Genomic DNA, 26,743 nt, shown 5'->3' on the forward strand with positions numbered 1-26,743 from the left:
CAGCCTTGGTTTGTTCAGTTGGTTCTCAATGTACTTTCCTTCCCTTGTGTTCCTTGGACGTTTTCATAGATTTATAGCAGTGGAAAGCACCTACTTTCTCTGCTATTAGTTTTGATTGGCCTGAAGGACTTCATTTGACATTTCTTGAAGTGTGGGTCTGTTGAGGATGAATTCTTTTCACCTTCTGTACTTTTAAAAAATTGTCTTGTTCACCTTCATTCTTCAATAAAAAAAAAAGAAAAAGAAAAAGAAAGAAAGAAAGAAAGAAAGAAAGAAAGAAAGAAAGAAAGAAAGAAAGAAAGAAAGAAATCGTTTCCTCTAGGCATAGCTTAGTAGTTTTTCTTTTAGAAGTTTCTGGATGCCCTTCTGTCTCAGTCTTCTTCCCAAGTAAGAATCTCTGGTTGCACACACATTTATTTTTCTCTCTATTGTGCAAACTTCCTTCTCTGAGATCATTTACGACTTTTCTCCTTATTATAGGTTGTAAGAACCTAGACTTTGATATGCTTTGATGTGTTCTTTTTCTATGTACTTCTAAATTACTGAAATTCTTGACCCTGTGGGTTCACCATTATATGAAAACTGAGGATTGTGTGACTGATTTCTTCATATTTCTTTGTTACCCATTTTATCTTTCAAACTCCTCTTTGAAAGTTTGTATTTGGCTTTTTTACTTTTCTTTCTTTCTTTCTTTCTTTCTTTCTTTCTTTCTTTCTTTTGCAGTGGGGAGGCATTGAGACTAGGTTTCCTTGGGTACCTCACTTGTCCTAGAACTAGGTATGGTCTCAACTCATAGAACTCTGCCTGTCTCTGCCTCCCATGTGCTAGAATTAAAGGCGTGCACCGCCACGCTGTCTGATTTTGTGTTTGATTTGAATGGCTTATATTCTGCCTGCATAGTCAATGATCATTTGTTTGATAATGCCTACTCTAAATTTAGCCTCTTTCAATGAATTTTTCATCTCAGCAATCAAACACTTCATCTCTATAAACTCAATGTTAGTCTTTTTACAAAATATTTTTATTTATTTAGTTAGTTACATGAAGGTAAATCATGATTAACTATTTGGAGTCACTCTCTGGAATGACATATCTATCCTTGGTTGGTTTAATACATGAATTCTTCTTCCTTTTATAGATCATTGGTTTGCTTTTCTTTGAAAATCTAGTGATTTGGTGATAGACATCATGAATTTGAACTTAAATACTGAATATTTGTAAGATTTTCGTAAATAGTGGAAAGTGTTTACAATGATGTGTTTAAGTGACTTAGGAACAGTCTGTGCATTTTAAGAATTTAATATTTATTAAAGAAAATCACCTTTTGTCTTCCCATGCCTTCTCTCTCTCTCTCTCTCTCTCTCTCTCTCTCTCTCTCTCTCTCCCTCTCCCTCTCTCTCATTATCTCTCTCTTTTTCTTCCTTTCTAAGCACCACTTTGTTTTTTCTCCTTTTTAGTATTTTCTGATATTGTTTGTGCCTGACCACATATATTTTGTTTTCTTCCTATAGTGCTTCAAAAAACAAAAACCCATAAAATTCTAAACTAAATTCAAATCTTTTGTCAATCTTATGAATATGACTTGACAAACAAATGTATCAAACCCAGACATGGCTAAGTGAAGCAAAAGTTTATAGTATAGATTAAAGGCTAGTCATGTTCTTTTCTATGGGGGTCTCAATTCAGTCTCTTCCGGTCAGATTTTCTGAACAGATTTTGAACTGGTTCTGATTACAATGATCTGAAAACTTCATCAGGGCAAGACTTGGTTTTCATTTCTCATGTATCTATGATGGGTTTTTATGATTATCATTATATCAGGGTCTGACTACTTCATTTAGTAATTTGTATGTTTCAAATGGAAGAAAATAATTTAATTTTCACTACTTTGTTTGGGGTAGAAACCACCAGAAGTTAAAAATTAGGTCCAGTGTATCTTTAGCTAAACTATCAGTGAGAAATCAAGATAAGTAATATTTTTTAATTATGAAATTTCTGTTCTTTTATTTCACAGTGTATTTCTAGATATATTGACTAAAATGTTTATTTCATTAAAATATTTATTTAATTTCTTTAATCTTAACTGTGCAAGGAAATTACTCATACTTTGACATAATATAGTCTTAATTTGCTTTATTCTTCTTTATTGTTAGTTAGAATTATTTAAAAAAAGAATTTTTTACTTGAAATAATTTATACAGAATGAAGAATTTTAAAATACTTCCTGTAATGTCATGCCTACCAAAAAGCATTGTTACAACAAGAGATACAAATATAATGTCATGTAAATTAAATTGTAAAAAGTTGTATCATTCAAACATATAATATTTGGAAATATTTTAAATCATGTAAAGAGCATGATATTATCCTTCTTTTGGAGTAAATTAGCTATGAATGGTGTCAAGTGATTATTTCACTTAGATTCATTTAGTTTTATTTGATTGAAAATTTAATTATGTTGATCTAAAAACTCTTCAAACATACACACTTGCCTGTTCTATTGAACAACTTCCATTTGCTTAGTGAAAATAAATTATATTGTACCAAATAAAGGTTTTATTTTATGAATATTTCTTTCCAAGCTTTTTCATAGACTTAATTTAGTACCATCAATGTTTGTAATAATATTTTCATTACATATTTTGCTCCATTTTCAAAGATTAGAGCAAAAGTTATGAAAGTATAAGCTCAATACATTTTTTGCCCTATAAAGTACCTTATATTTTATACACTATGTGTCAAGGAAAAGAACTTACTACTCTTGTTAATACTGTAATTCGTTTGTAATATAGTCTATTTTTTCCAGGAATCAAGTGTTAAAAGACATTATGAGACACTACCATTTGTAGTTCATTAGTTTTGCCAAAAGTGATTAAAGATCTTTTACTCTTGAATCAGCATTTAAATAGTTGGATACAGATTTCAAAGAAATTGAAATGTAAGTAATTATTGATAAATGATGATCATGTTTTCTCAACATGACTTTGGTGTTTAATAATAAAAAATCATCTGGAAGATATCACTATCACGCAGGGACATATTTGTATGCAGTTCTATAGCTTACAAGCTGAGCCAAGTTCCAGAAGGTTTATGCAGATAATTGGAATTCACCATTGAAAACACTTTAAAGGTCAGCACAGATAGCTCATAGGTTAAATGCATACTGTTCTTGCAGAGGACCCTAGTTCAATTCTTAGCAACCACAACAGACAAGTCACAACAACCTGTAAATCCAGCTCCAGGGTCTCCAATGCATCTGGCCCCATGAGTACCTACACATTGAGAGAATCACATAAATAAACAGAATTAAAAATAGGAAACAAAAATTTCTCAATAAATGCCTCCCATTTAAAAGTCACAATGTGCTCTGTTTCTCTGTATTCCCAGAAATTCACGTCTTAGGTTGTTATTTCAGATTAGAAGCTCCTAATGCTGACACTCAGCAAGTTGATTAGGTAGCATTGTGAAGTTGTCCTCACAGTTAAGTATGGAGGTAGCTTCTCCACGGAAGAAGTCAGCACAATTTGCCTGCTGACAAGCATTGCCTCATATCTCTTTAATTTTATTTTTCTTTGTATTATATTTTTATTATTCAAAACAGTTTTTTTATATTTAGGTACATTTTTTATCATATTCGTCCTTCCCCTAAGTGCTTCTGAATCCTCTCCCTGCTTCTGAGACACCCACCCAATGTTAAGTTCTTTCTCAATAAATAAACAAAAACTTAATACAACCACAAAACTCCCCCAAAACCAAGAAAAGATACCCCCCCAAAAAACACTGAACTGTAGCCAAATAAAAGCATACAAAAATCAATGGAGTCCATTATCTATTGATCTCCTACTCCTGAACATGAGGCGTGTCCTGAAGTGCTTGATATACCCAGTTGAAGAAAGTTGGTTTTTCCCTTTCAAGCAAGCATAAGTGACAGTTTTTCAGTTGTTAATTTTTACCCTAGTAGTTAAGTTTCCATTTGTTCATTCATTTTTGAAAAAAATATAACCAGATAAAATATAAGAAGAGAAAATAAAAACTGTCATAATGAAGTCAGACAAGATAAACCAATAGAAGGAAGCACTGTTAGAGTGACCAAGAACTTCAAACTAGATAACCCAGGAACCTAGAGTAAAACAAACTATAACTTGTCTAAAAACAGAATGAAAATGTAACGATAAAATGACTCCTAATGATGTGCTGCTGTACTCAGAGACCATTGCCTAATTCAGCCATGACTTACCTTTTATAATGGCTGATCATAGTTCAGCAAACTGGAACAAAATCTAAAAAGAAGCAACGAGCATGATGGGAGTGGACATGTCAAAGTGGTTGGGAAAAGTCCACAAAGCATCAACCCTACGCGAAGAACTGCAGGCAACTAAAAAAAGCTAGGAGTAGGAGAGGCGGCATTCTCCAGAGAAGAGCGCACAAATTGGTTGCCAAAGGCCAAATGAGCAGTCCTGAATACATGCATCCAAATAGCATTATGCGTACCGAGCAGGTTATATTTAGGCGTGTGTATGCATGCAAAAACAGTCATTGAAAGAAGACAAAAATATGAAGAAGAGGGAAGAGGACTACATGAGAAGGTTTGAAGGGAGAAAAGAGAAGAAATATAATTGGATTATAATATCAAAAGAAAAATAAGCAGACAACCTTGTCTTAGAGGAGCTTTCTGGGATTATAATAGCTCCTTGTCCCACTGGTTAAAGTCATAGTGATCACAAAGTTGCACATAAATATTAAAAACACTTTACATATCGCAAATGTTTTGACAGAAAGTGTTTTTATCATAACAACAAATAATAACTAATTCCCTGATTTAATTCTATAGACTATCTAAACTCATGCTAGGTTTCTGTAGGAAAAAATCACCTTGCTACATATACTTAATGGCCAATGATATTATCAATGGTTATAAAAGTCAGCAAAACTAAGAAATCTTCAAATCATCCAATTGTTATTGCCATCCAGATAATTTAATATCTTTTTTTTCTTTTGGTTTTTTTCAAGACAAGGTTTCTCTGTAGCCTTGGTGCCTGTCCTGGAACTAGCTCTTGTAGACCAGGCTGTCCTTGAACTCACAGAGATCCGCCTGCCTCTGCCTCCAGAGTAATGGGACTAAAGGCTTGTGCCACCACCGCCCGGCTAATTTAAAATATGAAGAGATGAAATAATCATGTATAAAATTACTCTAAGTTAAGATAGCCCTCTTGACAAAGTATAGTTCAATTTTTGTTGATTTGTAAACTGAACATATACTGCAACACATTGATGGTGGGAAGACAGTACAAAGGTTGAATTATTTTAGACAATTTCTCCCATAACTCCCAAAAGAAAAATGGTATCTTTCACATCCTGATTCAAGGTTTTATCTTCAATGTAAACTTTGATCTGACCTTGCAACTTGATCAAGCTGAAGAGAAAGACGGGAAGGAGAGAAAAGGAAAATTAATCATTACAAAAATAATTGAACCAGTAGGAATCATCAGTATTAAAAGGCAACGACTAGAGAAAAATTTAGAGTGATGGACTATTAAAAATAAGACGTAACTTTCCAGCGAAGCAGCTGCAAAGAGATCAGAGATGATTTTGAGAATTTGTTCATTTTCATTTTTTATTTTTAAATACTAATGTGTCACCTTATGTTGGCTCCTAACTATAGACAATGAGAATTTACTAAGTGAATGTAAGTGTATAGTTTAAGGTAAGCTTGATAGTTTCATCAAACTATTCACTCTGACATAGCAAAGACAGCATGAATACTAACTAATAAGGCTATTGTTTATACATTCTTTCCAATGAAACTTTGAACTCTAACTTCCAATGTTTGAATCTCAAGTGATTTCAGCATCCAAGTTAAATGGCACCCGTAGATCTTCTTAGCTAACTCTTAGTGGACTCAGCCCTCTTAAATCACTATACCGTAAAAAGCACATAGGAATGTAGTTTCCTTGTCTTCTTCATGGCTACATTGCAAGCCCTGCATCTTCCTCCATTGTAAATGGACATTTCCTGTCCAGACCTCCCACATGCTGTTTTCAAATTACCACACAGAGACTTAATATTATTTATCAATGCAAAATATTACTTATAAATGCTTGGCCAGTAAATCAGGGTTCTTATTAACTAACTCTTACATTTTAAGTTAGCCCATATTCCCTATTTATACTCTGCCACTCGGCGGTGCTATTTTAGTATGGCACATACATCCTCTGCCCCCTCTGTGTCAGACTGGCCACTCTGACTCCACCCTTCTTCTTCCCATCATCCTGAGTTTGGTCACCATGCCTCTACTTACTGCCTGACTACGGGCCAATCAGTGTTTTATTAAAACCAATTCAACTGACAAATCTCTATAGTGTACAAGAGGATTATTTCATGCCACTCCATAAGCTTTATTAGTTGAGCTTCTATTCCTACTTCCTGTCTTGACCTATTCAAAGTCAAATTCTGAGTACCTGAAAATAATTCTGCAAGAAAAGTCTACACAACTATGGATACTTATGTCAAAATTACCTAGCTAGAACACATCTCATTTTCCTGCTCTCTGAAATTAAAATGTCTGGCCAACAGTCATTTAGTGTCAGCCCAGTGTTCTATATAACACTGTATTCAAGTATTTATAATACATACATAAAATAAAAATCTATTCTTATGACAACACCCTAACAAATCCAACAAATGTGGCCTTTTTTTTTAATCAAAAGTGGAACATGTTTGCTTGTGTGGAATTAAACAAATATTCAGTAAGATTCTCAGAACTAGCTCCGGATGACACTTGGTTCCTGTTATCATCAGCAAAGAGTCAGTATCCCATAATGAAAGAGAGAAATGGTTGGGGAAATTTGATTTATTCTATCATTTGATTCGGAATAAGGTGAGGATCTGTATCTAAGGTCATCCAAAATATTCACATTTCCACCTCTTTGTAGTCATGTCCCAGACAACTTCATACTTAACATCCCAACTTCAGCAGTTTCTCTCTTTTTTCTTTTTTTAACTGATTTTTATTGAGCTCTACATTTTTCTATGCTTCCCTCCCTGCCTCTTCCCTCCCCTTCAACCCTCCTCTAAGGTCCCCATGCTCCTAGTTTACTCTTGGGGTTCTCACTGTTGTCTAAGTTCTCTGGGATTGTGGTTTGTGGTTCAGCAGTTTCTTATTTCAGAGCATATAATTTAGTTCTTTCTGCCCATTTCCCTTCAAGACTCAAAATTCTTAAACTGAAAACTTGGTTCTGAGTGTTTGAACTTTAGCTTCAGTGATGCATGTTATTTGGGATGTTTTCCAGAGATGGCTTTGTGAAGGCTTAATTATCATGAATAAATACTAAGGATACATAAGAAACAGTATTTAAAAATTAAATCTGTTAATTAAGACTTCACCAAACATTTCCCTTGTGAAGTTGTAAAGACTCTGTCTACCAGACTGCTTCTAAGTGAAGGGCAGTGAATTAAGAAAATGCTTGAAAACCAATGTACTTGCTTACTAATTGATGTAAGGTGTCTCTCTGTATGCTGTGAATATGTTTTATGACCATTGCTTAATAAAGCAGCTGACTTGGCCAATAGTCAAGCAGAATAGAGCCAGGCAGGACATCTAAACAGAGATACAGGGAGAAAAAGAGCAGAGTAAGGAAGATGACAGCAACTGCAGGGGAAGCAAGATGTGAGGTAACAAGCTACGAGCCTTGTGATAAAATATAAACTAATAGAAATGAATTCATGTAAGTTGTAAGACCTAGTTAATAATAAGCCTGAGCTACCAGACCAGAAAGTATGTAATAAATATTAAACCTTTGAGTGGTTATCTTAAAAACGACTGTGGGATCAGGCAGGATAAGAAATTTTTAGTTTCAACTAATTGGAGATTTTTATTGATAAAATTATCATAGCATTCAAAGCCATGTTGATCAGCTTTTCAAAGGTAGCCTAAGCTCTCTAAGAATAATCTTAAATTTGTCTTCAATGAACTGTTTTCAAAGATGAAGCAAAAGTAAGCGCAAACAGTTCTTACTGCTCAAAATAAATTTTCACACTTATTTTATTTTAATATATAAATAAAATTGTAAATTTTATTTACAATAATAGTAAAATCAGATTATTTTGTGAAATGCATGCAACAGTATTACCTTATGCTAGAGTTGTTTGTTGAATTGTTGTTTCTTTGGAAAAGCCAAATTAATACCTTATTTCAAAATTTTGAAAGTACAAACCACTAAATACATTGGTTACATTTTAGAACTTATTGTTTTTTTCTGGAGAAAAGAGATGGTTTGAAGACTAAGAAGATAATTCTAAAGATCTTGTCTCCTTCAAGAGTAATTAATTAAAGTTATCTAATCATTCTTATTTTGTTATCATAGCTGAAATTTATAAATGAAGGCTACTTGATATCACTCATCTACCCTCTCAGCACTCATGCATTGGGCCTCCATGCTCGACTATTATAAATACTGGAAATTCAAAGGCTTCCCAATAGATTCAAATTTATGATTTTATACACATAATTGTCATCAAGTTTTAAATTTAGAATTTCAGAAACATCACAGCAGGATGTCAAAAGGTGAGTATAAAAGCATGAGGAACCTGTGCAGTGTACCTGCATAGCATCAACGCATTTTGACCGGGTAGGGCACCATTCTGCTCTTGGCTTTAAATATATATATCCTGAAAATATAACTGACTCCTTCCTTAAGATACTTCTGGAAGAGTTGGGCTGTGTGCTTAGGGGAAACTGAGAAAATATGTTTCTTCACAACAAAACCACTCAAATAAATCTATCATGTTTTTAGCTAATTTTTGAAGGCATTCGAGGTCCTGGGATAGAAGGTGACATCGCTATTGACGATGTATCAATAGCTGAAGGAGAATGTGCAAAACAGGACCTAACAACTAAGAGTAAGTGTCTCTCCTGTTGAGTCTCACTTAATGTGATGGGGAAGTGACATAGGAACTATGACAGTAGCATGTTTCCATTTCATACAAAAAGTTATGGTTTGGTTAAAACTTTTTTATTTCTGAATGTGAATCATCCAAGGTATGCTTAAATCAAATGATTAAATGCCCTTTTTGCCATATTTGCAGCAGCATAAAGTGATAGTAATTTCTATTTAATTCTATGTAAGACTAATGCACTGTAATATTAAAAACATTTAAAATATATTTATTTCTGGTATTTTGTCAGTGGGTTGGAAAACTTTTGCTAAAATATTTGCCAAATCTATACACATAATACTCACATAACCAAGCTGTTTTTACTCCAAATAGTTGAAATACACTGTTTATATAAATGTAGTTATATGGGAATTTAGTGTGTATATTTTGTATTGGAGTAGCCCTACTTATTCTGACATAATCTACTTCATATTTGCTTCACAGTCTTGTTAAATAGTTTTGTTTTTATCTGCAGAACAGTTTGTATATTTTACTTGAATGATATCTTCAAATTTCAATTTTCTATTTCAGGGTCATTCTTAACTGAACATGAATATTTCAAAAGTATTAGAAATAAGTATTGCCTTGGTCCCTAAAGCTTCCTCTCATTTCTTTCATTTGAAACATGTTTTTAGAATCGTATTTTAGAATGCATATCAATTGCAGGATTTTCTTAGACCTATCTGAAAACTATGAGCACACAATGAAAGAGTAATCAAGTTAAATTTAAACAAATAATTCATCAATGATGTAGCACAGTTAAAGGTTTGAAAATGTATGTTTCTCAAGTCTGATGTGCAACAGAGCCTTTTGAACTCAGCATATTTATGGAAAAATTATTACAGTCTAGATATTGAAAGTCAACTATGCAATTACAGCTTAATGTACAAAAGTGACTCTATTATATAACATTGTAAAAAACAAAAAAATCAATAGGTCGTGGTGTCTTTTTATGACACTTAGGATTTAAATACACCCTTAGTAACAACTACCTTGATTTTCACTTCAGAAAAGATTCTGCTGCACCTGCATGAACCTAGTTTGCCCAGAATACACACACACACACACACACACACACACACACACACACACACAATGTATTCTCTTCAGAGACTGTGGAGTTTAATTTTGCTTTCAGAACAGTTATCAACGATGCTACCCTTACACTAAATGAAGTTTATATCCACGTTGCATGCAAATGTTACAATTTTACCAAAATTAAATGCATTGGATTTCATAATTTGAATTAAACTTTCCAAATGGGGAAGATAAGAGAAAGCAGAAGTGGTGAGAATAGTCCCAAGGAAATGACTCCGAAAGCCTACCATGTTTTCAGTATCATAGTCTGGAATATTCTCATGTCCAAGCTTTCAAATTAGTAAATACAGAGTAAAATGTGTCTGCCATATACATAACTATAAATCCAGGCTGTTGTCCCTTCTGCTTGCCTTAGAATTAAAGCTGATGTGTAGTGCAAAACCTATTTTTTTTCCAAATTATTTTACGTGTGTTCAATTTATTAGTTCAAACAACATGCATGAGTAGGTTTGTGGAATGTTTATGTCCTTAATGTCTGCTCTGGGCACTTCTCTTCTTTATCTCTAGATTCCGTGGATGGTGCTGTTGGGATCTTAGTGCACCTATGGCTTTTCCCCGTCATCATCCTCATCTCTATCCTAAGTCCTCGAAGGTGACCTTATCTTGGCAGAGGCTATCAATGATTCACCAGGCACTGGCATGAAGAAAGAGTCTTTGTAAATGGACACAGAAAAACAAACAAACAAACAAACAAACTACCAAAGATTCCTCCACTGACTACTGACTCAAAAATTAATAATAAAAACAGCATTTTTTAAGCACTGGGGATAAAAAGACATCATGGAAATATAACTTATTCCAAACTACATAGAGAAGATAATCCTGGCCTGGGTACGGAAGAGACCTTCAGGTGCTTTTGTGGCTACAACGATTACAGCTTCATCTGGTTGAACTCTGGAAAAAGAAAAAAAAAAGAAAGAGAAAGAAGAAGAAGAAGAAGAAGAAATAAAGAGCTACAGAAATCCTCGTCAAAGCACAAAGTCATGGCTGGTTTTGTTTCAAATGAATAGTTTGCTTGTTACCATGGAAACCTAATGGCCTGCCAACAAAAACCTCACTGTAAACAGGGTACGTGGAGAGCTGGCATTTATTTTCCTTTCAAGAAGGTTTTATGTAGAGAATTAAATAAATGTAGGCCCTTTTACCTTTGGCTGTTACCCGTCATTGAAAATACTCCAAACTCAGAATTATTTAAAGGTTTCATGTTTCTCTCCCCCCAACCCCACCCCACTTTTGCTGTTGTTAGTTTGGTTTTTGTTGTTGTTACTGTTCGCTGTTCTTTTTTTCCTTTTTCTCCCTCCCATGGCTAAGCTAGATAACTGTGTGATGTCTCTTTTTGCATGCACTACTATCCAGGACAGTAAACCTGGGCTTACATATTACACAGGCTTATCGGAGTTTGCTTGCGGCCACTTGAACACCCAAACTACGTCATCTGTTCCTATGAAGAAACCAAACCACCATCTTTTATAAATTGCCATGGAAACCAAGTGCCTTCAATGAAACAAGCCTGAATAATTCTCCACTCAGAAGCTTGCACTGCAAACAATGGTTTGTGTAGAACTAGTTTGTAAACAGACGACACAGCCGAAACGTGCAAACTCCAGGCGAGATGCCCCAGCCGCTTCTGAAGAAGAAAGGACCCGCTGCTGCAGAAGCCCATGCAGACAAGATTGTTTGTTTGACCTCCTAGACAGCCATGGCCTTTTGGCTTATTGTCCATAGAAAGGAACTTCCACTGAGACCAGAAATGGGAGCAACACTTTTTTCTTCCAGGTTATTAAATGGGTCAACCAGAGCAAAAGGTTCTTGTGATAATACCTAGCCCAGAAGGTGGTAAAACACAGAAGTGATTTTTTTTTTTAACTCTAACCTCCATTTGAAATGAAATTGGCCCTGCCTTTAGAGGAAACGAGGAAATGATGGAGATTGCTGTGCGGACGAACTCTGCCGCGGAACTGGGCCTGAAAAAGCCGGCTTTATTCTAAACTCTGAGGGTAATATGCCTCTGCCCTTTAGTCAGACTCCGTGCAAATTGTGAAATATTATTTTATTATTTTAACAAGATTAAAAAAAACACTTTTACAAAAAAACAAAAACCTGTAAAAATGATTTTGAGCTACCTGAGGACAAAGCATACCTTTAACCAGCCAGTTTTCCAATGCATTGTAAATTCCACTTACACCTGTTGGTTATGAAAATTTGAAGATCTTTTTCCTTAAATTATCTCAGCTTTTAACTTCATTTAAAAAGACTTTTGTCTAAAGAAGAATATTATTATTATCTGTTCTTTCCATACCCCAGGATTTAAAAAATACTGATTATGCAAGTAATTGGGAATCTAAGTATTAAATTGCAGTATTTGCAAATATTAATATAAAAAGCACAACAAAATGTAGTAGAAATGACAAAGCTTGGTTTTTTAAACAACTGTAGAAATGTTTGTGCAAATTCAATAATTCAATTTAAAATATAATTTTACAGCTCTGTTCAATAAAGCCTCTTTCCAGGTAAGGTATGACAAGCAGTGCGTGTGTTTGTTGGGCAATATTCTCTTATCACTAAAATGAGATTAGTTATGTAATTTACTGGTTATGTTATCTCGGGATAACTCTTCCGTGCTTCATACGCAATTACTGTCTGAGGAAGAAATTTTACTAGAAACACCCAATGCACTTTCCTTTATCTGGAATACATGTAGAAACTGTTATACCTCTATAGGTAAAGAATGAACTAAAGGCATTTTGAAATTTAATGTTTAATTTCATCATCAGTTCAAAATGGGACATATCAGAAAACCTAGGTAGTGATAGAAGCAAGCTAACCCAAATCCTTTAAATTGAACAAAAGGAACAAATTACTATCATAATTTATTTGAATTAATTAGTCCTATTGAATTTTTTTTTCAAAAATTCAAAGGCATTCTTCTATTCTGTCAAACCAAAGATTTCAAGTAAAAGATATATGGGCACTTAGCGTCTGAAAACCGTGCATTTGCCTGCATTGCATGGCCTGTTCCACCGTGTTGGAACTAACCACATCTCTTCACTGTCCAAGATTAGGAAAACACAATTTTATTCATTTTGTTTTGTTTTGTTTTGTTTTTTACATTCTCTTTGCCGGAGCACCAGGGGTATCTTTTGATTTAAAGAGAGGCTTAATTTGTCATCTTCTTTCAATTACCTTTAAGTTGGCTTGAGTGATGATTTTGCAAGTTAAACGTAAAGGAAAAAGACCCCAAAATTCATTTGAAAACATACTTATTCTTTCAAGAAAAATGACAAGGTTTTTCTTTCATCTAAGTTATCCCGAGCCAACAAGCTTCTGTAAGCAAAAGATTCAGTTATTTCATTACGCATTTATCAAATACTAAATAAATTTTTCCTAAACTTTCACATTGTCAGAAAACACACTACTGAGTTCACGAGAACTGGCTGGTACTTCAAAAATCATTTTGATTAAACTTCTAAGAAGTCGCAGAAGACTGTGAAGGACAGGGAGCAGTCAGAGGGGGAAACAAACAGACTACTGAGATGACAATAAAATGGGTTTCTCACATGAGATCTGCCTCCATTAGACAAACTAACAGAGAGAACCGGTGTTTTGACTTCAGATCAAATGCTCAGTTGCTGTCATTGAAGGCAAAAAGCCAAAAATGTGGAAGCTTTAAAATGATTTGGGAAAATGAACTGGAAATTTTGTGAAATCGCCTTGTCTTTAATAGAACTAATGATCACGAAACCCTTAAAGCACCTCTCTATCGATGGCATTCCCGTTCCTAACACTGCTATGTCTATCGAAAACTGGCCGCAACAACACTTTCCCTTTGACAATTTGATAATCTATCGGCCTATGATGGAAATAAGCCAGTGGAGCTGATGGATTTGTTGTTGTTGTTGTTGTTGTTATTGCTTTGTTTGTTTTTGTTTTTGTTTTAATGGGGAAGCATCTAACCATTAGGTTTTTGGTTTCTGGGAGACACAACATACCATGTAATCTCCAATTCTTGACAATAATTGATCCCTATTAATCAGAAGCAGGACCATTTTTCTTCAGTTAAATGATGTTCCTTTGCAAGTTAACATTTCTACAACCAGGCCTATTTTGATTGCAGTTAGCAGGATTTCCATGTAGTGATGTGAAGGTTCACACCTGAGCTGAGAGAACCTGAGTATCACCACATTCACGAAAGTTACCAGAAGTGCCAAACAATATCAAGTATGATCTTCTTTTCTTCAAACCTGAAAGTAAGAAAAAGAATCACACTTATAGGATGTCTAACTAATCACGGACTATGCAGTTTATAACCTAATTTCCTTGTTTTTTTAAAAAAGATCAGAGTCTTCTCAGATGCCCTACAGTCACACCTGCCCTTGCTTTTCCGTTTCCTCGCAATTTTCCTGCCATCTGTTCGTATAGATCCACTACGGATCACATGTATTCCTGGTCTGCTGTGGTCCCTGTCTCCATGTGGCTTCCTGTATTCAGTAGATCAGAAGTTTGCTCCATGACTGCATTTCCTTAAGAGCACTGATGAATGGACAGTTAAAATGTCAGGCAGCAGACCTTGACATGAATGGTCTTCATTTCATGTCTCCCATTGATTTGACTCAGCAGAACGATGAATTGTATCTGCGTTAGAACCTAGATAGTCGTTGTACCATGTACTATATAATGAATATAATTCCATTCTTGACTTTCATACTTGGAAATATGAAAAAATATAAATTATAACTGTACTAAGTTTTCACCAAACATGGAATTTATCTTAAGTACTTTATAATAATAAACTTACCTGCCAAAAACATGTGTAATTTAAAGAATAATTAATTCATTTAGTTCTGTACTTAAGACTATAAACCTCAAAGAAACAATTATTTTTCATAATCAATTTATGTCTTATTGATAATTTTAAAGTTTGTGATAGACTGATCTGATTTTGGTAAACTTTTCAAATGATTCTCCTAAGTACATGTTCTTTATCACAAAACCTTTTTTTTTTCAAATGTGCCTTTCAAATACGAGGGCCACTCGATAGACATTTAAAATGGAAAAAATTTACCTTCCCCCCAAAAATTCTGGTTGATGACTACTTCCACTGTTTCAGCTGTGTCTCAGCAAAGCAGACGGTACACTCTTCTTGCAACTGGGCAGTTGATGTCAATGAGGAGTTATTGCATTTTCTGTGAAAACAATAAAATCATAGGGTTCAATCCCAAACTATTTCTTTTCCTACAGCATTCCCTTTGTGACTAACCCATTTAATTCATTTTCTCTAGAGTTGTTTTTAGAACACAATATGTATCATTTTCTACTCTGTCATAGGAGAAAAGCTACTACAAAATTGATTTTTTTCAAAACTAATATAAAAATGACTGAATATTCATAGTATGTATACATATAATTGTGTATGTTATTTCATGAGTAAAGAAAGATATAGAAGCTTGACACTGTACTATGAAGTACATCAGCGAGGAACAGTCCTGAGCGGGTTAATGTCTGCCTTGAAATAGAGGTGAGAGATAAAGACAGGTAAAGCTTCCACAAATTTCTATATGGATTGCTTTATGAGCACATGTTCATTTAAAGCTTAATGAGTTTATGAGTAGTGGTTTCACTACCCTGAACCCATGTGAGAATCTCAAACTGGAATCCAAAATTTGGAGTTGGGCTGAGGTTAAACTCTGGGTAGAAACTGCAATAGTTTTCTCAAGGATATATTTACAACTGATTGAATTTAATTTCAATTGTACTAATTTTCCATAAGTTGATCTGAAATGTATTCTTATTTTTCAATAAAATGATGGGAAATTCTATGCGTAGGGATGAGCTTGGTAGTTTTTTGTTTTTGTATGGCTCTTCAGTGTTGTCCTGGGTTTCCAGGCTATCATTTTTAATTCTTGAGTCTCACCAGTATATTTAAATGTATAAGTTTAATCAAATATGCATTGTATTAAATTTCTATGAAATACGATTTACATTGAAGACCATAAAGTTTAGATGGAACTTAATTTACATTTTGATACTTTCCTTATTCCAAATAGTTTCAGATAGCTGTATGTTATTTTACTTTGTTTTTTTTTCAATAAATGAAATTATGTTAAATACTCTGTTAGTGTTTGGGGGAATTTTCTGCTGTCAATAAGCAATTACGTTTAAAGAAACAACAAAAATGATATTTAAAATGACAACTAAAATGAAAGTGTCATCGTTTCTTTCACAATTAAGAAGACTGTATAGACTCATCACCACTGTGAGCATAATTAGACCATCAAGATTTGGGTTGATTTTGGCATCATTTGTGACAGATTGTTTACATGATTGGGATAAGCCATTAGACACTACAATCTTCGTGAACAAATGTGATTTAAGAATTATGATGTGGTGCAGTACCTAAGTTTCTGTATAAGACACGAAATTACCGAAGCTTGATGATGCAATGATTCCAGCCCTTGTGCTGCAGTAATCGCAGATTGATAATGTCAACTCTATGCAGGGAGATTTTTGTTTTTGTTTTTTTTTTTAATTAGATGTTCACCAGGACACTGTCAGATAAATACACGTCTTCCCAAGGAAACAAATACACTGTCCCACAATGATCAGTTGGAATCAAAGTTTAAGTGGAATTCTGAAAACTAGCACAAGATTTTACTGTCTGTTCTGCTTAATTTTTCTCTATCTTTGCCACTATGCTTCAAAGTAAACCCTTGAACATTAAGGAATAAATATAATTAACATTTGACGCAATTAATTGTGTTTAAAAATCAACCCCCTCCCTATGGTTCCTCGACTAGTGTTCTATTACTCTGCATTCTCCATAAACATTTAAATTTAGTAGCATTTTATAATCCTTTTTTTGTTTCCTAAAATACTAGGAAGTTACTCCTCAGTTCTAGTCATTTTTATTTCCTTGAAGATATAGTAACCTTGCCTATGGCAAGGCTGTCTATCCATGTCTTACATGAGGTAAGGTATAAGTCTGGGCTCAGTGAAAGATATGGCATGATTTATTACTAATTAAGTTATATTTGAGCTAAAAACCTTAAAAGGCTAAAAAATATTCAGAACTGTTCTCTTTTAATTATAAAATCGTTGAAATTTCATAAACAGAAAATATGGCCTGTATATTAGGAAAAAAGAAAAAAATCCAATTGCTGCAAAAGTTTTGTTTTTAACACAAATATCTGGTGTTTCTTAACTTCTCAGGCAATAATATATTTTTTTTTTAATAGAGGGTCTTTTGTAGCTCAGGTTGAACTCAAACGTTCTGTGTATCTGAGACTTTCTTTGAACTCTGGTCTTCCAGCATCCAAATATCTTAATGGGGGTATTTTGTGTGTTAAAATTTGTTAAGAAATAAAAGTTAAATTAAATTTAAATTGTAAGTAGGCACCAGAAGTGTGTCAAAGCCCAAATGCTAATATTTTCTTTGAGAAGAAAGCTCACAGTTAACCTGGAGAAAATTAGACGAATTGAGCATGTTTTTGATAGAAACCCACATTAAACATGAAAATAATACTTTATAAGGTCTCTTCTTTCAACTGTAGTTTATTAGTTATAGATTAAGTGGTTTTTGCTTGCTTGTCTAATGTTCCAAATACATATGAGTTCCTTCTTACTTCAAAATGTAGTTTCTTTCCACATCTTTTGCAGTATAAAAGTCTGGTCTCCAATCACCTAGGAAAACGTGAATATGATTTGCAGCAAGCATTTTCAGACATGTTTGATAATTTAAACTGCAAAGCAACATTATAAAAATAATAGGATATAACCCAGGCATGGAGGCTCACACGTGGAATTTCAGTTCTCACGAGGCTAAACACAGGAAGTTCACCACAATTTTAGGTCACACTGAGCTACATAGCAAGTTCCAGTACAGCCTGAACTACGTAGTAAAACCTCATCTCAAACAAAAACTGAACAAAAAAATCTATATATGGAAAATAATAAATGATGCAAAATGAGAAACAAATAGTCAAAATCAAAACAGTACTGAGCAGAGATGGCCAATGATCTTTTAAATTTGTTTCTGTTCTGGATTATATAGCTTAATTCACTAAACTGCACAATTTAGCAACGCAGTGAAAGAATGTTATGGTGGTATTATGCAGCAATAGTGCAACACTTAATCATTAAGTAAATGGTGGGAGTATTTTGTGTGTTAAAATTTGTTAATTAAGTGAACATGCATCTTCATTTTTGTTGATTAAGTTTTTATAATAATATAAATTATTTCGATGGAACTTTGCTAGCGTCCCAAAAGCCCTTACAATATTGAGGAACTGAGGATGCTAAAGATACTAAAGATACCATTCTGATTCTACAAGCTCCACGGAGCTTCTCATTTTTTACTCACTGGTCCATTCCTTTGCCCTTTGCAGTGGTTTCTCTGTTTTGTTTTGTTTTGTTTCTTTTCAAGTTACAAACACCTTCGCAGACAAATTAGTTCCTGCTAATTGAGAGTAACAGTTGTCTGTCCACACAGGCTTGTTAGTTTGAAACTAGAATGAGAAGACAGTGGATTTTCTGGCAAGAGTTAAGGAACAAGGGGTAAAAGTATAAAAAGAAGAAAGGAGGGCAATGTCAAGATGGTATTCATTCCATAGCTGTCCCAAGGACAGCTGAGACTTCACCCAGGTCAGAGGTGAAGACTGAGTGAGATGCATGCAGGCTATCAGGTATCTGAGAAAGCTCAAACAACAACATGGTGAGGCTTGTTGTGGAGAAACCCACAGTGGTGCCCAGAAAGAAGAAGGGGGAAAGGCTATAGATAATGAATCTTACAAGGAGCTAAAACACAGTATCCTTGTCAGTAGAAGGGAGAAAAAGAAAAATTTCACAGCCAAGTGCTTTCACATAGGTACACGGGAACTAGAAAATGAAAATAAGGTATCAGTGAATTAAATAAGCTTTTAAAAGATTTGTAAGAAGTGTATTTGTGAATATTTGACCACATGCACATCTTTCTCTTCTTCTCTTAGGCGCACTGTAAGTTCAGCAGACCTTGCCCTGCCAGTATGAGTTCATGGCAAACTGTAGGCTACTCTAGAGTACATTATACTGTAATATTTCCTTCATTGAGCAAGTTCGCATTGCAAACTACTTCTTTTTGTTCATACTCTATGCCAATTTCTCATATGACTTTTCCTTTTCTTATGCCCCCACAACTCTGCCTCTCTCCTGTGAAACAGGGATACCAGCAACCATATAATATGGTATTCCGGGCAGCTGATGAGAGGCGGAGCACAGTTGTCTTTGTAAAGCTCTTAAGCAGCTTTGTAGAGCTAAGAATGCCAAAACATCGACGAACATTTACTAACTCTTAGTGTGCTGAGGGTTTTTGAAGAAAACTATGCAGTACTGAGAAGCACCTTGCACACATTATGTTTGGAAATGAGCCTTCTGCATTATTTCCAATCTCTGCAATAGCATTACTCGCTTACTCAGACACACATGCTATTGACATTACTTGCCAGGTCCAATGTGTGCATCTCCAGAAGCATCAGTTCATCTGCTGTAACTCTTAAAGACTAATTACTCACACTCATTAACTCTGTGAATATGCATACAATGGATGACATCCATTTCTAGCACTTGGCCTCTTGTGACATCCTGAACACAATTTCATTTGAGATTCAAGATTTAAAAGAACTGTGTGATAGGCATGATTCTATATGTTGTTATCCAGTGTGCCTCTGTGCAGTAGCAAATCCGAGTTACTCTTTGTACAACTAAAAATAACAAAGCATTTGCTTTTGTTACAGTAGCAAAATACTACCAGTTATGACAGGCAGTCTTATTTTAGAGATAGCGAGTTGTAAACAAAAACTGAATTTTAGGATTACTGAAGTAATAGGGCAGGAAAGAAGTTTCAGCAATTAAGAGAGATTTCTGTTCTTCCAGAGGGCCCAAGTTCAGTTACCAACACCTATATTGGACAGCTAACTACTGTCTGTGATTCTAGCTCCAAGAGATCCAATTCGTTCTCTGGTCCCTGCAAGTACCTGTACTTATAAAGCATTCATTCAAACAGATGCACACACACACACACACACACACACACACAAAAAAAACACACTTAAAACAGTAAAAATAAAGGTTTAGGAAATGATTAATGAGTTATTAAATTAGGTATAAATTGATCAGTTATTTTATTTGAACCTGAAATGAAACCTCTATGACTCAGAATGTGGCTGGGTTCACATTTTAATGTTAATTATAATCTCAGAGGGAAGCCTTGAAAATTAAGACCCCACGGTTTTAGCATGAAGGAGATTTTGATTCCATAGAGTTGGAGGAAGAGGAGGAGCTATGCTTTAAAAGAAATGGCTTACTTTATTCTGATAGTCTCATATTGAGCTAAGGAAGACAGGCAGATCCTTGAAACTCACTGACCTGTCAGCCTAACACAAATGTATGGGCTTGTGCTTCAGATTCAGGGAGAGGCACTGTGGTGGAGAGTGAAAAGGAAATATGCCGGTGGAGAGTGATTGAAGAAAGACAGTATTCACCTTTGAGCCCCCCCCCCCATGCATGTGCACGAAGATATACAGTCACACATGCATGGTCACGGACACACAGTAACAAGTACATACCTTGTATACATAAACATAACATTTACTAAGACGTTAAATGAAAATAATTCTGAGCTGTGTGATGTAGAGTTTGAGAATCATCAGATTCTCTCCTGGCTATGATTTTACCCACACTAGCTGCATGACCTTGACTAGAGAGTCTAAGAAGTGTTCCCCAAGCTGGGGCAGCGAGTCACCTTCCAGTAATTGGCAGTATGAAGCAGGAGGACTGTTAGGAGAACAAGGCCTATCCAATCTTTGTGTGTGTGTGTGTGTGTGTGTGTGTGTGTGTGTGTGTGTGTGTGTGTGCGGTTTAGTGTCCCTTACATCTGTTTCTTGCATAATCTCCCTCACTTCCCTCATCTCTAACTAAGGAGAAGATGTCTAAGAAACTCATTCATGTGAACTATGATTGACATTTAACAAGTATTCCCACAAGTGTCTGCTCACCTATGAAAATGTTTCCATAGTATTTACCACCTAGGCAATACACTGATTAAATGGAGCAATACTCACCAAGCATCTACAGTGATCTTTGACTTTCAAAATGTCCTTTCCTTTTTGCCAGTGCAAGAACATAAAGAGGGACCCTGCATGTTTATACTGAAGGATGTTTCTTCTCTCAGTATAATTATGCAGAGATTTATTAGTAGCAATAGGTTTACGTTTATTATTGCATCTTGCAGAGTTTGGCTGTGGGATAGTTTGTGAAAGCATTTGCCCAAATAAAGGTATGGGTTGTTACCATTATGGGACTTTTCAAAAACAAAACAAAAGCATAAACCTTGAAAAATACAAAAAAAACTCGTGCATTTGTATAAATGTTGGATCTTTTTTCTTCTTCAGAATAAATGCCTTTAAGTACATCTGCTGAGTAGTACAGTAATTGCATGTTTGGTTTTATAAAAACCTAGTAAGTTTTCCAGGGTTTCCTGCCATTTTATATTACCAGAAGTGAATGAATGCTCCAGTTTCAGAATATTCTCAGCATTTGTAGTCATGGCTCTTTCATTTCCATGATCCCGTATTTAATTTTCATTTGCAAATGAAAAGAATGCTTTTCGTTCAGAGGTCTGACAGTTGAGAGAGATTTCTTCATGACCAGGCACTACTTAAAACTGTAGTTCAAAGTGTTTCATAACCACAACCTCAACCAAATGCACCAAGCACTCCACTCCATTCTTGCTACCTGCCATCCTCAACCACTTGCCCACAACCAGGTTACCCCTCACCCTACCCTGTGCCTGTTACCAGCTGCCTTTCAAACCAACAACACCCTTTCCACTACCCTGTACTAGCTACCCTCAGTTTACTGTGCCACAACCAATGACCCACCCTATCCCACTGCCCTACACAAACTATCCTCAACCGGAGCTTGGTATTGTCTGCGCTGGGAGAGACTAGTTCTGTCCCATTTGAAAATTTCCAGAGTTCTTCAGCAGAGTCAGATTCACTGCCTGTAGTGCCCTGGGATTAACAGCAAACTTTCGTCAGTTACTTTAATTTTCTTTTCTCACTTCCTCATATCTCTACTGGAACCTCCTGGAATTCAGATACAATTCTGGCTTTTCATTTCAAGACAGCTTTGGTAAATCCAAATTGAAAACTGTGGCTTATTTATAGAAGGGAAGGTCAAAATTCTGCTTTTAAAGGCAAGCTGGCACATTTTATTCTGCTAACATCCCAACATGCTCACTATATATAGTCTGGGTAAAAACATGTCTACCATTACATGTTTTTGGACATAAGCTGTTCTGAATCCTTGGCCCTCCTGTCTGGTTGGATCTGTCTTGTCCTCCAACCTTCGCTCCCCTTTTCCAGTATTAAACATGTTAATTCTGTAATTAAAAAAAATGGAGGGTAGAAAGGGAATAGATGAAATAGTTCATCAAAAAAAAAAAAGAAAGAAATTTGTGCATGTGGAGAGGCCTGATCTGATTCTTTACAAGACTAAGGTAGGCTGAAAAATATAGCATTAAGTTTTCTAGACAGAAGTTAAATGCAGGAAGAACAGCATACCTCCCTGATCACATCCTAGAGATGGGCTGAAGTGATAGAGCAGAAAAAATAGGGAGACAGAATGCCACTCATTGACACCAAATTGCACACATTGACCAAGGAAAGCAAGTAAGTTAAACAATCAAAATATGCTAGTATTTAGTACTTAGTGAAGCACACTTAATTTAAATTTTAGGTAGGAAATACTAATTGTTCAGAAAAAAGTGATAGTCACATTAGAAAGTTATTGGAAATAACAATATGTGCATGAACAATAGCAATAATGAATACTGTATGCAAGAAGAAATACTGATTTCTGGGACAGGACATAAAGGGCATATCCTTTAAGAATTTTTAGCATAGTTCTATAAAAACAATTTTTTTTGAAAAAGAAATCTACACAAGTTAAGATATTGAAACTTTTAAAAAGAATTTTTACTTGATTATCTATTCCCCTATACACTAATTATTTGTTTATCTCAATTATAGGCTTTCCCTTGTATTTATTCATTCTGGGAAAGAGTGCATTGAGCATAAACTCAGCCCAAAGCTGCAGTACATTCTTTGCATCTGTCTGGCCCAGATAGAACAATTGATTTCGGTGTGTGCTAATGACATGTATTCTGTGGACTCAAACACCATCTTAATTAGCTCTACATACCAAGATAAAAACCATGGATACACTCTGCTTTCTTCAGTCAACTGTCTGAGCAGTTCTTACAATCAGAAGTGAAGCCAAGGTAGAGTGCATGGCTAAAATGAGGTTTTCACTACTGTTATTCCTATTTATTAACGATTCAACATTATTCTTTGTTTTCCCCATCACTTCTCCAGTTTCTCTTATAATAGAATGGCATAGTCACCAATAAATTAACCTTGATATTATTCATTGTTCACCTTGTACACTCAATTAGCACATCTAGTCAATTTGCTTCTCGTATATAATTTAAGTGTATTTTCAAATTATCCATCTCCAATGTGCCTACTATAGACCGAACTACTATGAAATCTGCTAAGATACAAGACTTCTTGTTGTAGACTTCTACATCCTATTGGCTGCATCATGCCTCACATGCAGACTATTTGACTGTCTTAGAGTATAAGGAAGTAAATATTTTGTTTCTTGATATTTTAATGGCATTCTATTGCTCACCAAATAAGGAATTAATTATTAAAGTAATAAAATGTCTATACGATCTACTTTCTCCCATTCTTCCTCATGCCAGTAGCTCTTTGTTTTGTTTTCAGATACTGAGCTTGCCTGAGTTTCTCAAATATGGCTTCTGTAACATTAGCACTTTTGTGACTAACCCTAAACATGGCTTCACTTTTATGCTTTTATTGAATACTTGTGCTCCTCTGGGACCCCAACTTGACCATTTATATCTAATCAGTTTCTTTTAGTATACGCATCCTCAGTTTTCCCTTATTAATATTTCTCAGAACTTTGATTGAAGGCTGGTATAGTTTTTTGAGACCCCCACCTAATACAGTGTGAGCACTGGGAAACCAGGAGGAGCACAAATTTGCTGCTTAACCACTTATTCAAATATTTCTGAGCAACACAGTGTCAACAGTGGTGTTTGCCTCTTTAGAATCTCTGAGTAGCCGGTTCCAAAGATTTCCTTTGAAACCCATTCCCTTCAGTTATATTTTGTCTGGTGATTTACTGCATCACCCATCAGTTATAAGATTTACAACATCAGTACCTGTCATAGTGTTGTGTAGCTTTCCTGATGCTACAGAATTTAACCTGTTTCTCCTCATGTTGCATGCTCTTCTAGCCCAACTATGGTCATTCCAAAAGACCTGTGTTAATTTTTTCCCACACACTATAAGAATTTTAGCCCTGGTAGATTATTTTCAAATTGAATTTGTTCTTCTAGTCTGTAAATCTTAAAATACAGATATGAGGTTAGTCCCTGAATTGAGAATCCTAATAAATAATCAGCTTCTTCTCTATAGTTATCAAAAAAGCTCCATAATCAATGTTGTGTTTTCAATAGACTGCTTAAATAAGCTTAGTACTGTTTCAGAATCCATTATTAGAGATAAATTGAAACACGGAAACACAAGTTTTCATTCAATAACTTGTCATGCTTGTAGCCCATATGTTTGTACACCAAACAATAAGTCAATAATTGCACATACAGGTCCCTGTTTTTCAAGATTGTAGAAGTACCTGGATCTGAATTATTAGAAAAAATACTATGGATAGATCTGTTTTAATAAAACACAAAATAAAATCTTTACATAATTCCAAAAACAAACAAAGAAGGACAAATGTCATCTTGAATTCTGAACTTCTCCCAGACTGCCGTGTTAATATGGTCACCATTACTCCTGCTTCTGCCTTCCAGTAAACTATGCTCTACTGTTTGTAAATCCACCGAGCCATCTTTGCCTCCATTTCCCTCATGTCTTCAGTCTAATCACTATTTCTTCCATTCCTGATGTCTTCAACCTTTCTGAACCCCATTCTCCCTACACAGAAATTTGGACTTTTCAAGACCATCTCAAGTCGTGTCTCTCCACTTATGTCCCATTCTCAAATCCATCACCACAATCCTATCGAGTTATCCTCCTAAATACAGTACCACTCTCTTACCAGAACTATGAGAACATGGCACCTCAAGCCTCCTGGTTCCCTCTCAGGGATCCTCACTGTCTACCTATAACATGTTTATTATAGTACAAATGCCTACATGTATAACCACACTTTAAAAAATATTTGTATTTTGCTAAACTACTATATAGTGTGCTTCTATAGAAAAGAATACTATCCCTAGAAAACATTCATTCTTTCTAAATTCTTTGAATTGGATGCAAGGAATGTCTTCTAATTTAATGATGTCTTGTAGCTTATGTTCCTGGGTCACGGGGAGATCTATTTATTCTTAAACATTTATGTCAAATGTTGACTTTTTATCTGATAATTTTGTTAAAATCAATGTCACCTTTTAGTATCTCTTTTAAAAGATAAACATTTTGCTTTGTAGTATGACGAACTGGTCCTCCTTATTTCCTTAATAAAGACTGTAAGCTCCATATGAGCAGGCACTATCTTTTACTTTCTGTTCCCTGCAGTGACAACATCAGGGATTAGTGCATACTAGGTGCTCAAATAATATTTGTTGAATTAAATTAAAAACATAGAAAACCAAATGAATAAAAATGTGTACATGTATTTAAAAATTCAAGAAACAAGAAAAATTTGTATATCAGAATGTACAGAATAAAGAATTTATTGTTCCTGTTGCATCACTTGTTTTATTACTATATTTAATATTACTCATATGTATAGGATTTAATTATCAATTTTTAATAAAATATTAATATAATGTTGGCAAGTGTTCTATAAGATAAAAAAAATCCTCATTCATTGGATCAGTTAATTTGAATAGATATTTTATTATTGACCTATAAAAGGCAAGGCAACTATTGACTGACCTAGAACTCAAACCAGGGGATTTTAATGTCTATCGTTATAACATATCCTCAACTGTTCCTAGTATTATTTGTTTACAGATACAAAATGAATTACTTGTGGTATTTGAAAGTTTAAGTCAGTTAACAAGGCATATTATATTCTAAAAATGAGAAGACTGATTGACAAAAGAATGAATTTACTTATCAGAACTTATCATGTATATAATTGAAATGTGTGTTTTATACACTACATATATAATGTGCACAAATGTAAGTTCAATTATTTAAGTATTCATATATGTATGTGTGTAGATAAATGTATATATATGCATATGTGTGTATATGTATATATATTGGTCAGTATATCAATGAAAATTACAGTCACAGATTCATTTCAATTTTCTTATAATTTCAAAATAAAATTTTTAGTCATTTTCTCAGAGGCTGAATTAATCTCCTGGCAAAGAATCAAGTCTTATATACTTCATAGTTATTCTCAAGAAATAAAATTGGGGAATATTTCTTTTGGACAAACTGAGTCAGATTCATGTTATTTTAAGAATACCTATAACATGAGCACAGACGGGACACACATAACTGCAGTCTTCTCAATTACTTCAGTGTTGGTTGTGTCCAACAGTCTGTGCACGCATAGCACAAATTGAGATCCCATGTAACACCTACCCGTCTGAATGTGGAATTACATTAGA

The 26,743-nt window shown here is 34.7% G+C and overlaps 1 protein-coding gene across 2 annotated transcripts in view; it reads left to right on the top strand.

Annotated features, from left to right (window-relative positions):
• Positions 1–16,142, top strand: part of Mdga2 (MAM domain containing glycosylphosphatidylinositol anchor 2) — a 762,902-nt gene extending 746,760 nt beyond the window's left edge. The window contains exons 16-18 of one of the 2 annotated variants that reach the window (XR_015004446.2): positions 8,793–8,898; positions 10,540–11,100; positions 11,420–16,142. Coding sequence is in view for 1 of the 2 variants with exons in the window: in XM_048415642.3 (XP_048271599.1) it covers positions 8,793–8,898; positions 10,540–10,628 (195 nt within the window). In the remaining variant the exon portion in view is untranslated. Of the gene's footprint in view, positions 1–8,792; positions 8,899–10,539 lie in introns of both variants that reach the window. The other variant, XM_048415642.3, reaches the window with a different exon arrangement.
• The last annotated feature ends 10,601 nt before the right edge of the window (positions 16,143–26,743 follow it).

Source organism: Myodes glareolus, chromosome 11 (assembly GCF_982192425.1).
Source record: "Myodes glareolus chromosome 11, mMyoGla1.1, whole genome shotgun sequence".
In the NCBI taxonomy this organism is placed as follows: domain Eukaryota; kingdom Metazoa; phylum Chordata; class Mammalia; order Rodentia; family Cricetidae; genus Myodes; species Myodes glareolus.